This window comes from Lithobates pipiens, unplaced genomic scaffold (genome assembly GCF_037356315.1).
Source record: "Lithobates pipiens isolate NorthernLeopardFrog02 unplaced genomic scaffold, aLitPip1_a1.2 Scaffold_13, whole genome shotgun sequence".
Taxonomy (NCBI): Eukaryota; Metazoa; Chordata; class Amphibia; order Anura; family Ranidae; genus Lithobates; species Lithobates pipiens.
In genome coordinates, this window is record NW_027507718.1 from 422,220,529 (window position 1) to 422,236,013 (window position 15,485).

The 15,485-nt window shown below is 42.9% G+C and overlaps 1 protein-coding gene across 1 annotated transcript in view; it reads right to left on the reverse strand.

Annotated features, from left to right (window-relative positions):
• Positions 1–8,928: 8,928 nt before the first annotated feature.
• The window catches only part of KLB (klotho beta), a 50,762-nt gene continuing 44,205 nt past the window's right edge, over positions 8,929–15,485 (reverse strand). The window contains exon 5 of the mRNA XM_077477627.1: positions 8,929–15,084. Within this exon, the coding sequence (XP_077333753.1) occupies positions 14,678–15,084 (407 nt within the window). The 3' untranslated portion in view covers positions 8,929–14,677. The remainder of the gene's footprint in view (positions 15,085–15,485) is intronic.

Here is a 15,485-nt window from a genome sequence, read left to right on the forward strand (position 1 = left end):
CCCTGTTGACAGGAGGTCTGTAGCAGTGGCCCGGTCCATGTTTACGGTAGTGGGGTCAGCGTTATGTCCTGTACTGGCCACGGCCTTGGTGTTGCAGACGCTTACTGAATGGGTAAAGTTGTTGCACCGTGAACTAGAGAAGCAACAGTCTCCCCCAGACTGCGTAAAGCTGGCAGACCAGTTGGTGCATGGCCTTAAGTATGTCTGTGATGCGGCCCTGGATACGGTCCCCCTGCTCTGTAGAGCATCAGTATCAGCAGTGGTGCTACAGCGCCTGATTTGGCTGAAATGCTGGTCTGCGGACCAGGCATCTAAAAAAGCACTGGCGAATTTGTCCTTCCAAGGTGAAAGGCTTTTTGGAGCTTCGCTGGATGACATTATTAAAAATGTTACCGGTGGGAAGAGCACATTGCTCCCACAGTTCAGGAAGGGCTAGGAGCCATGCCGTAGGCAAGAGCCCTCTTTTTTTCTACGCTCAGAAACTGCTTTTCGCCCGTTCGGGTCATCAGGTAAGCGTTCCCAGTCCGACAAGGCGCCTGCTGAAGGACAAAGCATCCCTGGCTTCGCAAGCCAAACAAGTCTGCAAACCAAAATATTACTGCATGAAGGTTTGCCCCCGCCAAACTCTCGGGTGGGGGGGTCACCTTAGAAAGGACCTCTCTACTCTCCGACCAGTGGGTCTGCGAACTGGTTTCATCGGGATACAAGATAGAATTTCTTTCTTGTCCACCAAACAGATTTTTTCCCTGAAACCTACCTCTACTTCCAGCTCGTCGGGAAGCCCTATTCGGGGCAGTACAGGACCTGCTACTGCGCGGGGTGATAGAACCTGTACCAATGTTGGAAAGGTTTCAGGGATTCTACTCCAATCTGTTTGTAGTCCCCAAAAATGAAGGGGTACATTCAATCTTGGACTTGAAGGCCCTCAACAGCTTTGTGAAAGTGGAAAGGTTAAGGATGGAATCAGTTTGCTCCATGGTCGCTGCACTCCATCAGGGGGACTTCCTGGCGTCCCTGGATATCCAGGACACGTACTTACATGTACCCATATGCCTCAGGCATCAGAGGTTTCTGCAATTTGCAGTCGGAAGAGCAATACCAGTTTGTGGCACTCCCTTTTGGCCTGGCATCAGCACCCCGAGTCTTTACCAAAGTGTTAGCTCCAATTCTGGCACTGTTTTAGCAATGTGGGATCGCAATCATGGGTTACCTAGATGACCTCCTTCTGAGAGCAGCTTCCGCCTCAGAATTAAGGGAGGATGTAGCAATCACTATGCAGACTCTTCGGGAGTTTGGTTGGGTGCTGAACCTGTAGAAGTTGGTGTTAGTGCCGACTCAATGCCTGGAGTACCTGGGCTTGCTGTTGGACTCCTCAGAAGCAAGAGTTTTTCTCCCTTCAGACAAGCTGCAGACTCTTCAAGCTGTGGTGAAGTTGTTGGTGAACCGCAGGTGGTAGTCACTGAGCTTCTGCATGTGCATTCTGGGCCTCATGGTAGCCACTTTCGTACGCTCAATTTCACACATGAGTCTTGCAGAAGGAGATTTTGTCAAAATGGAACAAATCTCCATTATCCCTGGCTTGTCAAATCTGGCCTGTTAGTCCGGGATTCCCTTCTCTGGTGGCTGAGGTCTCCGGCCCTTCGGTCCAGGAGATCGTTCCTTCCTCTCCATTGGACGGTGATCACAACAGATGCCAGCCTGACCGGTTGGAGGGGGGTGCTGGGAGCATAGTTGGCCCAGGGCCTTTGGTTGCAGGAAGAATCCCAGCTGCCGATCAATCTGCTAGAGCTTCTTGCGATAAGGCTTTACCTCTCCACATGGTCAATGAGGCTACAATGGCGTCCGATCAGGATCCAGTCAGACAACGCCACGGCGGTGGCATACATCAACCATCAAGGAGGAACAAGGAGCTCAGCTGCAGCACAGGTGGTCGCTCACATCCTCCAGTGGGCAGAGTGACACGTCCCGGCCCTGTCAGCCATATACATCCCAGGCGTGGAAAACTGGCAGGCGGACTACCTAAGTTGTCGGATGCTGGACCCAGGAGAATGGTAGTTGAATCCGGAGGTATACAGGCTCCTTTGCCTAAGGTGGGGCACACCAGATGTGGACCTCCTAGCCTCTCGGCTTAATTGGAAGGTGCAGAGGTTTGTGTCCAGGACAAGAGACTGCTAGGCGGACGCGTCAGACACGTTGGTGGCTCCATGGAGGCATTATTGGCTGATTTATGCCTTCCCTCACTCAAACTTCTACCACGTCTGCTGCGCGGAGTGGAAGGGGAGGGGATTCCAGTAATTCTGATTGCCCCAGATTGGCCTCGTTGGTATGCGGATGTAGAACGACTGGTGGCAGAAGTTCCTTGGCGGCTACCGCTGCGAGAGGACCTTCTATCGCAAGGTCCGATACTTCATCCTGCTTTACCGTCGCTGGTTTTAATGGTATGGCTGTTGAAAACCAAGTGCTAAAGGACTGAGGTCTGTCAGACTCTGTAATTTCCACTATGCTGAGAGCACGGAAGTCTTTCTCTCAAAAGATTTACCATCGTACATGGAAGGCTTACATCTCCATGTGTGAGGAGATGGGGTCGCGTCCGCGCACTTATTCAGTTTCCAGGATCCTGCTGTTTTTGCAGCGTGGATTAGAAACTTGCCTTAAGAAGCACCATCAAGGGACAGATATCAGCCTTAGCTGTCTTTTTTCAATGCCCCTTGGCAACTCACTCATTGGTGAGTACCTTTGTGCAAGGGGTTCGATGCGTAGTCTCTCTGGTTCGACCACCGCTACCTCCGTGGGATCTGAATGTGGTGCTATCGGAGCTTCAGAAACCGCAGTTTGAGAACATTAGGGAGATTGCCTTGTTAACTCTTCATAAAGCAGTCTTTCTAGCTATTACATCTGCCAGGAGGGTTTCTGAGTTGGCGGCCTTGTCATGCAAGTCTCCCTACCTGGTCATCCACAAGGATAAGCCGGTGCTACGTCCGCAGCCCTCTTTCCTTCCAAAGGTGGTTTCGGCATTCCATCTAAATGAGGACATCGTGTTACCATCCTTATGTACTAAGCTGACACACCCAAAAGAGGTTGCCTTACATTCCCTGGACGTGGTCCGGGGTTTTCGGGTGTATCTGTCTGCTACGGCTCCCTTCTGGTAGTCAGACTCACTGTTTGCCTCGGTGGCTGGTCCGAAAAAAAGTCTGGCGGCCTCGTTGTCCACCATTTCTCAGTGGATCATAGTTACATAGTTACATAGTTAGTAAGGTTGAATAAAGACACCAGTCCATCCAGTTCAACCTGAGTGAGTGTCTACAATTGTCCCTGTCCCTGTACATTGCACACTCACATCAGTCCCTACCCTCAAGGAGCCCACAATCCAGGGTCCCCATTCATATACTAGGGCCAATTTGGGACAGAAGCCAATTAACCTACCTGCATGTCTTTGGAGTGTGGGAGGAAACCAGAGAACCCAGAGGAAACCCACGCAGGCACAGGGAGAACATGCAAACTCCAGGCAGGTAGTGTCGTGGTTGGGATTCAAACCAGCGACCCTTTTTACTGCTAGGTGAGAGTGCTAACCACTGCACCACTGTGCCGCCCTACTACACCACTGTGCCGCCCAGGATCAGACAGAGCGTGGTTCAGGCCTATGCCTTAAAGGGGCGGGTGCCCCCTTTTCCTGTCATGGGTCATTCCAACAGAGCAATTGGGACCTCCTGGGCTTTCCAACATCAAGCGTCTGTCTCCCAGGTGTGTAAGGCGGCGACTTGGTCGTCCGTTCACACTTTCACTAAATTCTACAAAGTTGATGTAAGCACATCTATGGATGCTTGCTTTAGCCACAAGGTTTTGCAGGCGGCTGTGTAAGGTTGCAATTACACTTTCTTTAAGTTACAAGTTTGTTGTAAACTCATCTTTTGTTGCACAAGTTTGGCCGCTGGTTTTGATGGCAGCCATTTAAGATGGCGACTCCTCTGTTGAGGTGTTCCTTTTGTTGTGGGTGAAGTTATGTTTTGCTGTTTCCACCCCTCGTTTTTTGACACTACTTGGGGACATGCCTAAGGTCAAGAATTAAAGGAGCTGTGTCCGTCAATGAACGAAAGAGAAATGGGATTTTTGTACTCACCGTAAAATCCTTTTCTCTGAAGTTCATTGACAGACAAAAAAACAAAAATGTGCAAAGAATATGCTGTGCAGTAAACAATGTGCAAAGATGCTGTGCAAACAAAGGGAAAGACCACAGATTGTGAAAAAATCCTGTGACAATAAATGCAGTGAATACTGCAATAAATGCTATGCCAAAATTGCAATAGTGCAGAAACCTTTTTCAAAGTGGGACCAACTTGCTTCGGAGCAGTTAAGATGTCTCTCATAGGTTACCATTAATTTACACACGTCAGGCGACATGTTCTCCCAAAGTCAGAGAGTATGTCGTACCAGTCTGAACCCGGCCTTAAGGGAAGTAGACCCTGCACCTTGCCTGATTAATGCCGTGCAGGTGCAGCAGCTGATTCATGTGATGAGTAGGGTCACAGGGCCTGTCCTGAAAGTCTGGGGAGGGGGTGGACATGGCCTTCTGGCTTAGTTCGCCCTCTTCCTTAGGGTTGGGGTCTCCCTTCGGGGGAGCATCACCTAGTATTTGGGTGGGTCTGTTTCGGCAGGCATTCCAAAGAATGGGGTCTGACTGGTTTCGGCCAGGAAGACCAAGTTTTAAGTGTCCCCGGGGATTCAGGACAAGGCCCTCTGATTTTAGAGGGCTTGTGTACCCGTCTTCACTTTTTTGTGTCACTCTTTATGTGTGTGCACATTTTTTATGCACCCGGTGAAGTTTTTGTGTGTGTTTTGCATGCCTCAGGCTTTCAAAAAAAAAAGAAAAAAAGCTGATTCATAATTATAAAACCACTCCCATACAGATTCACTAAGCACATGGACACAAACAAAATAACAACATTTAGGATTTCTGCAGCAAGGTTTGTAAAAATCCTTGCAATGTACATACAGTAGATCATCACCCAGAAGAAAATGTTTTTTTTTTCTCAACAAAAGTGGAGTTACTCTTTAAAGGAGAAAGATGGAATTTTTTTGGGGGATAAATGAAACTCTAACTATGAATGCATTTTTTTTTGTGTAAAAGTCATATACACCGATCAGCCATTACATTATGACCACTGGCAGGTAAAAGGAATATCTCGTTACAATGGCATCTGAAAATTGGTGGTGTATATTAGGCACCAAGTGAACATGTTGTCAATGAAGTTGATGTGATGAAAGCAGAGAAAAATGGGCATCGCAATTGTTGTGTATGGGCAGTGTGATTCTTTGGGCAATGTTCTGCTGAGAAAACTTGGGTCCTGCCATTCATGTGGATGTTACTCTGGTGTATGCTTCAATGGGTCAGGGCTGTTTTAACAAAACGGTCAACGTTCAATATTAGGTGGGTGGTCATAATGTTATGGCTGATTGGTGTATATTGTAATGAAACCCGTTTAAAGTGGTTGTAAACCCTTACAAACCACTTTGACCTACAGGTAAGCCTAGATTAAGGCTTACCTGTAGGTCCAAGAAATATCTCCTAAACCTATACAGTTTAGGAGATATTTACCCGAAGACAGCCACCGCTGTCTACGGCGCATGCGGTGCGCAGGCGCACTGGGCAGGCCGCAGATCGCGGCGATATGCCGCGAGTGTCGGCTCCTGTGCGCATGTGCGGGAGTGACATCATTGCTGCTTCCGTGAATCACAGCGCCGGAGCCGCGAGACCTGGAAGTTGCTCCGGGATCCATGGCAGCGGCGAAGAGGAAGACGGAGGACTGCTTCGGGGGCTTCGTTCTCAGGTAAGTTATTCATAATGAGCTAGTATGCTATGCATACTAGCTCATTATGCCTTTGCCTTGCAGGGTGTGGTTTTTTATTTTTTTATTTTTTTCCCTTTACTTCCTCTTTAATACATTTGAGATTCCATTCAAATAGCAGATCTGGAGGAAGGGCTTTCAAATTAAAAAGACTCAATTATGGCAAGAAGGATTGTTCTGACAAACGATTTTTCTATGAATGTTTAAACATAAATCTAACCGTGTATGGACAGTTTAAGTCTACCTTTTGTTCTAAAATGCCTAAAGAAGAGAAAGCTACAATGTTATCTCAATTCATTCTTATCTAAGGAATGTCAACTCAACTGGAATGCTGTCTGTCAGCTAAAACAATTTATGACCATATACAGGGGGATTGTGTTATGTCATTTAAATTGGTTTTTGTTTTTCATGTTACTGTATCATCTAATGTCATGGCATGCTGTTTATACAGCTCTAGGATTGGCATGTATCAATTAATTTCATTGGATTCCAATAGAATACAACCACGAGGTATATGATGTAGTCACCAGCTGGGTAGCATTCCTTCTGGCAGATGAGCAGGAGATGCAGAACCTCCCTTGTGATGATGCATATTGCCACAGGGGTCTAATCTTATCTTCCATGCTGTTTGCAGTGTGCCTGCTACCAGTAGGTGGTATTATCAGATGACATGACCTAGGCAGGTTATCAGTGCAATGCAAATGTCACAACAACTCCCAGATTTATTTCACATTCTCTGCACCAGAGACCTGGTCCCACCATTCCAGGCTTTTTAATAGAAGCTTTAATGTACAGTGGGCCACAAAAATACCAGGTTTTGTCGGTGTCCTTTATGTGGTCTCAAAGCAAAAGTTTACTTTATTTATGTTGGGGGTGTTTTAGGATGACATTATTGATAACAAAGGCTGTGCCATAAAAACTACAGCTGGCAGTGCTTTGGCAGATCCCACTTCTTGGCAAAAGCTAGTGTACATAGACATTCTGTGAATGCTGAGATGGAACCTTAATTAGCATTCATAGAATACTTTGGTAAGGATGCCTGTTAGCACATACACAAGGTCTTTTTATCCTATGAATTCCTGTGTGACAGGAGTGATTCTTCTAAGGTTCAAATCACCATTTGTCACCTTTAGGACTCAAAGAGCTTCATAGTTTTACCATTTGGGAACTCTAAATAGTGGAGGACAAAACATTAGAAAGTCTAAAATATCATGGGTGGAAAATCTCACAAAACCCATGTACAACTTCTTAAATTTTACTTCCAATTTGTTTCACATTGAGTGTGTGGATAGGGGAATGAGGTGATTTTTTTTTAGCTTTCAGCCCACTGGTTAAAGTTAAAAAACTGAATCATCTATGGCCAACAGATATGGTTGTCCATCAGCAATCAGAGGAAATGCTGACAAAGTTGTCTGTTCTCCATTGTTTTCCAGTTTTCCAATAAAGAGCAAACAATGGGAGGTATTTACATATGCCTCCCCCATCTTCTGCACATAGGTTAAAAGCAAACACTTGTCGAATGTTTATGTTTGGAGACTTGCATGCAGACATAGGTGCTTAAAGGTTAATGGATATGCAGCAGGCATGATATGGCCTCTATGAGCACATTATGGAATCACACTATACTTACTACTATGGTTAGTAAGCAATATATAAAAGTGTATGTGTGTTGAACAGCTGCATGACTGACAAATCGCTCAATTCCCCCATCAACACTGAAGCCTAGTATACGCGGGCCAAATGTCGGCCGGCATCGGCTGACATTCGGACGTGTGTACGGCAGCCGGCTTCTGTCGAGGGCTCATGACTGAAAACGGCTCCAGATCAGGAGTGTTGGGGGGGGGTTGCTGGGCATGTCCTCCTGTCAGAACACAATAGAACAGCAGGGGATATCACTGTACTAACATCGGATTGTTAGAATATTGGCTCTGACCTGAGCTGTCAGGGTTTTTTTTTTTTTTTTAGCTCAACCTGTACCATATACTTGTCAGAGACCTGCTGCGTGTCCGCTTATGCACCCCACACACATGCAGAGGTACACTGCCTCTTGGGATGTATGACGCAGAAATCCCAGGAGGTGGTGGTTATGTCATCAGCCAAAGAAATATGAAAAGAAAAAGAAAAGGGTATTTGCAGTATATATAAAAAAAAAATCTGCAATTGTGTAAGAGGGAGAGGGGAGGAAACCAGTGAGAGCATGTTGTACAAATGGATAAAGGTAGGCTTTAGGTTAATAATAAGTATTTAGGCATATTTTCTTTGTGCATTATACTGAGTACTAAAAAATACATTTATAAAAGATCATATATTTTACATACCGTATATATAATAGGTATAAATAATAGATAAATATGAAGTACTGCATCATTTCATATTAACTATTTCCAAATTAGGTGTGAATAATTTTTCCTTTTTTTTTATTCTGTGACCTCATTCCTTGAATTCCACTCTCTTCTCTGCCTGTGACACCCATACCTCCTATGGACGTTACCAGGACAGGAAGGTACAGGAAGTAATGATCCTTCCTCGTGTTGTGTTTTTTGTCTTTTTATTTGACCCCATTGGAGAGATTTTCCCTCACTTCCTGTTCTGGCAGGTAGTGAGGGGAAATCATCCTAACAGGGAAACAGGCGGCTATATATATATATATAAAAAAAAAAAAACTTTAACCCTTACCTACCAAAACAAAATAAACTGGACTTTAACACCTTTGTTGAAAAAAAAAAATCTGTTTTCTACAGGATAGGTGGATCTCGGATTACACACACAGCTTAATGAATCAGAGACTCACTCTTTGTACATTAGAAAGTGACAGCCTGAGAGCTAAAATAAATACTGCTGGGCCATTTCTTTAGAAAATCCAAAACCTGTCTTATAGGTACCACTTGTATTAAAAAATGCTTACTTGTAAGAGAACAATTTTAAAGAAATAAATAATAAAAAAATATAAAACATCAGTTAAAACTTAAAAAGAAAAACAATACATTGGCCACAATAACTTCCCTTTAAAGGCTGACTATTGTTTTTTTTTTTTCAATTCTCATTTTTAGACACGACTTAGTCCAATAAATGAAAAACTAATACATTTTACACCGGCATATCCATTTTATTTCAATATAAACAAATAAATCACTATGAGGAGTTCTCAGAGTTCAAGCATTAGACTATGTTTGCTACCATTTCCATTTCTTGTGCAAGGAAATGTTATAATAAGGTTTTTCATATTGTAAAATAGGTCTGTACAAGCATTAACCATGCCATACAAGACCCTGCATGTCAATACCAACAACAACACAGGGATTGCTGTTATAAAAATTTGAGAATGGACCATATAACTTTAGTTTGTGTATAAAGCCCTGTATCCATATACAGTATCTTGCATTACAGCCCAGTACAGCCCTCACATTTTTGTAAATATTTTATTATATCTTTTCATGTGACAACACTGAAGAAATTACATTTTGCTACAATGTAATGTAGTGAGTGTACAGCTTGTAAAACAGTGTAAATTAACTGAACACACGGCTATCAATGTCTAAACCGCTGGCAACAAATATGAGTACACCCCTAAATGAAAATGTTTAAATTGGGCCCAATTAGCCATTTTCCCTCTCCAGTGTCATGTGACTCATTAGTGTTACAAGGTCTCAGGTGTGAATGGGAAGCAAGTGTGTTAAATTTGGTGTTATCGCTCTCGCTCTCTCATACTGGTCACTGGAAGTTCAACATGGCACCTCATGTCAAAGAACTCTCTGAGGATCTGAAAAAAAAAATTGTTCCTCTACATCAGTGTTTCTCAATTCCAGTCCTCATGGCCCACTAACAGGTCATGTTTTCAGAATTTCCCTCAGATGAAACAGCTGGGGTAATTACTAAGGCAGTGAAACTGATCAAATCACCTGTGCAAAATAATGGAAAGCCTGAAAACATGACCTGTTAGTGGGCCATGAGGACTGGAATTGAGAAACACTGCTCTACATAAAGATGGCCTAGGCTATAAGAAGATTGCCAAGACCCTGAAACTGAGCTGCAGCACAGTGGCCAAGACCATACAGCGGTTTAACAGGACAGGTTACACTCAGAACAGGCCTCTCCATGGTTGACCAAAGAAGTTGAGTGCACGTGCTCAGTGTCATATCCAGAGGTTGTCTTTGGGAAATAGATGTATGAGTGCTGCCAACATTGCTGCAGAGGTTGAAAGGGGAGGGGGTCAGCATGTCAGTGCTCAGACCATATGCTGCACACTGCATCAATGCCTCTCCTAAAGATGATGCACAAGGAAGCCTGCAAACAGTTTTCTGAAGACAAGCAGACTAAGGACATGGATTACTAGAACCATGTCCTGTTGTCTGATGATACCAAGATAAACTTATTTGGTTCAGATGGTGTCAAGTGTGTGTGGGGGCAGCCAGGTGAGGAGTACAAAGACAAGTGTGTCTTGCCACAGTCAAGTGTGGTGGTGGGAGTGTCATGGTCTGGGGCTGCATGAGTGCTGCCGGCACTGGGGAGCTACAGTTCATTGAGGGAACCATGAATGCCAACATATACTGTGACATACTGAAGCAGAGCATGCTCCCTTCCCTTCAGAGACTGGGCTGCAGGGCAGTATTCCAACATGATAGCGACCCCAAACGCACCTCCAAGACCACCACTGTCTTGCTTAAGAAGCTGAGGGTAAAGGTGATGAACTGGCCATGTCCCAATACCTAACCCTATTGAGTATCTGTGGGGCATCCCCAAACAGGAGGTGGAAGATCGCAAGGTCTCTAACATCCACCAGCAACATGATGTCTTTGTGGAGTGGAAGGAGGGTTAAGCCAGTGCTGGTAAATGATGGTGGCCACACAAAATATTAACACTTTGGGTCCAATTTGGATATTTTCACTTAGGGGTGTACTCACTTTTGTTGCCAGCAGTTTATATATTAATGGCTGTGTGTTGAGTTATTTTGAGGGGGCAGCAAATTTACACTGTCATACAAGCTATACACTCACTACTTTACATTGTAGCAAAGTGTAATTTCTTCAGTGTTGTCACATGAAACAATATAATAAAATATTTACAAAAATAGGAGGGATGTAATCACTTTTGTGAGATACTGTATAATCAAAAGATTGTACAATTCTACATTTGCATTACCTGCTGCATCTATCTGTACAGTTTTTTTGAATAATGACAATAAAAAGAACTGAATAAAAATGTAGTCAAACTGAGACTTATGTCTGCACTGAAGAAATCCTTCATTTTTAACACATCTCACATTTTTTTCAGTTTCAGCTTTTCCAGTTATTTGGTAAATATAAGTTATTGCTGATCCCATCTAGAAGTAAGGCATCAGAATTCTATGAATGAGTTTGGAGTAGCCTTTCCACTGAACCCTAGAGTTTCTCCAAAAGGCTGCTGGGGGCGTCCTTGAGCAATAAACCCTAGAGATCCTCCATAGGTTGCTCGGAGTACCTTGAGTCTTAGATACATAACCACAGACACTGGTGATCATTTTAGATATTTGTAAAAGGAACATTCGTCCCAATCAACATAAGGAGCATTCTTCCCACTTACCACCACGCTACTGTTCTGTAAGCTGAGCCATTCTCAACTAGGATTAGGTGGAACCCAAGGGTTTCTCTAGAGCAAGGTGTCAAACTGGTGAACTACAAGTCCCATGAGGCAATGCAAGGTTGAGAGTTACAAGCATGACTCCCACAGGCAGAGGCATGATAGGACTTGTAGTTCCGCAACAGCTGGAGGGCCACCAGTTTGACACCCCTGCTCTAGAGGTTGGTAGGTAACGCCACTTAGCGGCATGACACCAATGATCTTTTTAGCTGTCTGGAAGGGTGGCATTTTCACCACCAGTGTAAAGGGAGAGGTCATTCTTCACACTAGCCACCAATGTATCTGGTATTTTTCCCACTTGCCCCTGCGGACTAGTTTTTATCAGGGGTTCCTTAGACTGGAAAATAATGTCAAGGGTTCGAGGCATGAGAAAGGTTGATGTAGATATAATAATTTTTGGAAGGGGTTACCTAAAACCAGAAAGTTATTTCCAGGGCTTCTCCATGTAAAAAAATGTAGAGAAAGAGTTTAGACTTAACTCCATTTGGCTAATTCAATATAATGATGTTTTTCATTCAGGCAATCCAAACATGACTCTTATGCATTACATTTTAAAGCTGATCTTCATGTTTAATGTACCTCCAAATAGTTAGTTTGGGCCAAGCTAACAAGCGGGCTTGCTGGGTGCCCTGTATAAACTGTATGTAGCCTCAGCTACATATATATAAAAAATATAATAGGTTGTGAGAAGCCTACCTGTTGACAAATACACAGTAAAAAAAGTTTTTTTTTTTTTTTTTAATGAAAGAAACATTATTTATGTTAGGTTAGACAGAGATGTTCAGACATGTCGGAAATCACTTCCAAAAAATGGAGTGCTGGCTATTCTTTTAAAGGACCTTAGTAGGCCTGCTTTTCACAAGTAAGGCTTTAGTCTGTTGCATCACTTGCAAATATTGGGGCATATATATTAATGATCAATGGGTAGACAGTCGTAGTAACTGCTCTATTTTGAGTACTATGATAAGTAGAATTGCTGAAAATTAAATAAGCCAGAAACTGATATGTCATCCAAGTAATATTGCACATATATAATTGCCTTATTCAGCATTTCTTTATGTAACCTGGGATACATAAAATCTTCATGCCAACATAGTCATCCGGTGAACATTTCCAGCTGTCACTTAAAATGTAGCAAAAGCACATACAGTAACTAAATCTGTCAATTTTGAAAAATGTGAATATTTTAGTTTCAATGGTAAATGCATGATCTATATGTAATAATACATTCTACACCTCTGACTGCTCTAACTACATCTCTAACTGCTAAATATGTTTGCAAACCATTTTTGATGCTGTGAAGCCTGTCTGACTGTTTAAGCGTCATGCACACTGTTTTTTTGGAAACGCTCTTTCTCCTGAAAGGAGAAAATCAGTGTTAAAAATTCACCTAAGCTTCATTTTATTTTCTCAAACCAGTTTAGGTGAGTTTAGCAGTGTTTGGTAAACCCCGAAGTGCTAAATGCACCTAAAATGTAGGCGCGTTTAGTCATGTTTGCTGTTTTTATGCCCAAAAGCTCCTCTCCTGAACGCGATTCTTCTTCATTCATTAGAAGGAGCTTTGACTACCACTAATCTTTGCTGCTCCTAAACTCCTCTAAAAGCCTATGAGTGCACGGACAGGGGCTTTTATTGAGGTGCATTCAGGGGCTTAAGCTAAAAACACCAAAAGCTCAAAAATGTCAGTTTAGAAGCAGCAGTGTGCATGAGGCCTAATGCCGCGTACACACGACCAAACTTTTCGAGGGACTAGGTCCGACGGTATTCCGACGGACTTTTGGCGGAGTTCCGACAGACTTTACGAATGAACGGACTTGGCCACACACAATCACACCAAAGTTCGATGTATTCGAACGTGATGACGTATGACTGGACTAGAATAGGAAGTTCATAGCTAGTAGCCAATAGCTGCCCTAGCGTTGGTTTTTGTCCGTCGGACTTACATACACGAACGGATTTCTCGGTCCGGCGGAGTTCCGGTGGAAATATTTAAAACATGTTCTATTTCTAAAGTCCGCCAGATTTTTGGCAAGCAAAGGTCCGATGGAGCCCACACACGATCGAATTGTGCGACGGACTCGTTCCGTCGGATCTTTGCTGTCAAAAAGTCCGGTCGTGTGTACGCGGCATTACAGATCATATTTTCAAAAGTGATTTAGTAAATATGCTACACAATATCTGCCCTGAAAAGCATAGTGTTTATGTGTCCTGACAGATTTAGTTATTTTGGGCAACATGTTCTAGAGGATTTCATTTAATCAAAGCCAGTGAAGAAAATGAACACAATGAATGAGTAAATACCTCTTTAAAATAAAATCAGTGATCTGAATTCTTTGGAGTGGTCTATTAATTTAGTTGAGCACAATATAAATTGTGAATAAAACTACATCATTAACATGGCGATCTCTGTTAAATTTTTTGACAGCATGTCTTATATGAAACCAGCAAAAATACCAACTAAAAATGTAAGGGGCCTGTACCACAACAGCCATGACAGATCTTATGTGGTCTACCACCACTGTCAACTGGCCATTACTGAATTCTGTTATGGTGGGAATGGATGACATGGGGGCATACCATTGCCAGACAAGAACCTTTAAGCCTTTGACATACATAGAAACATGGAAGGGTACATGAACTGGATTTAAGGAGAGATTCTTTCTTCACCCAGATCTCTTAAACTTGCAAGGAAGTCCACCAAAACTAACTTAAATGGGGCCTCACTTGCTCCTTAAACAGTTTTTTTAGGAATAGAATTTGAGTCATGAAGCACCTCCCTCAGCTGTTTTAAAGGGTTTTCCCTAGAAAACACTTGTGATAAGCTATTGCTCTGAACTGTTTGGTTTCAGTGGTAAGGAGCTGATTGGCTGGAATCCAGGTGGGGTGAACTGCGCAGTTACTGGCTCAGAAATAAAGTGTTATTTTATTGCTTGACATAGGAACAACTTTTTTTTTAAACTACTGTAGGTAGCTTTTTTGCATTTTTTAAATAAAGAAACAATATTACAACAGCAATGAATTTTATAAATTAGAATCCAAATAAGTCCTGCATTTTGGAAAACTACACACACCTGTGCAGGCAAGGCATGTGATAGACACAACATAGTCACTAGATGTGTCCCCAGTGTAAACATGCTTACATACACATGGGAGTTCATTGGTCTTCAGTGTTAGGAGAACAAATGGAGTGAACTGTAATGAAGAGTGTGCAATCTCTCTCAGCACTGGCTGAAACCACCTTTCTTTTTAATGAGCAAGCAGGCGTTGTGTTGGTGCTTGATTGTGTGCAGTTTTCTCCTCTTTTTCTTATATTTTCTTATTACTGTAACAGTTAACAAAAGAACTGAAGTGAAGAAAAGACAAAAGCTGAAGAATATAAGGGGTTTTCTTTGCTGGACAAATGTACAGAAGTGACATGAGTCCTCTTCGTTCGTTGTTCTGCACGGGTTATCCACTTGGTCAGCTGGGAAGCCATTTGCAGTAATGATTGTAGTGTATTTATGTACAGAAGCCTTGGCTTTCATGTTGTAAATGGCAGAGCTGTAGTATCCGTACTGTGGTTTTGTTTTATCGGTTAGTTTAAAAGCGTAGTATCCTTTGAGGTTGATGTTATCTTGTAGGTAGGCTGGAAGAGAAAACATCGATAAGAGGCAAAGTACAAGTTATAAGTTATTCATTTTCTCTAGCAATAATGCAGTTGAAATATTCTAAGATTGTGGTTGCCCATCTCATTTGGCACTTGGGAGAGTGAGTGGGGGATGCAATCCTTTAAATATTTGGCAATACACAAATTGAATTACAAGAATGGTTCTAATGGTTTAATATAAAGTTGTGAATTGCACAGGATACTATCGTAATTTAACTAGATTTTCCATTCTGTCTGAATTTTTTCTGCAACAATTAAGCAGTCTATGGCCATCACATAGCCAAACTTAAATGGCTGGACTGCGGGGTCATATCATCAGATCTGTACTGAGCAAATGATGCCTAAATTGCTAAAACCTTTTCACCAAGTTATGCTTAAAG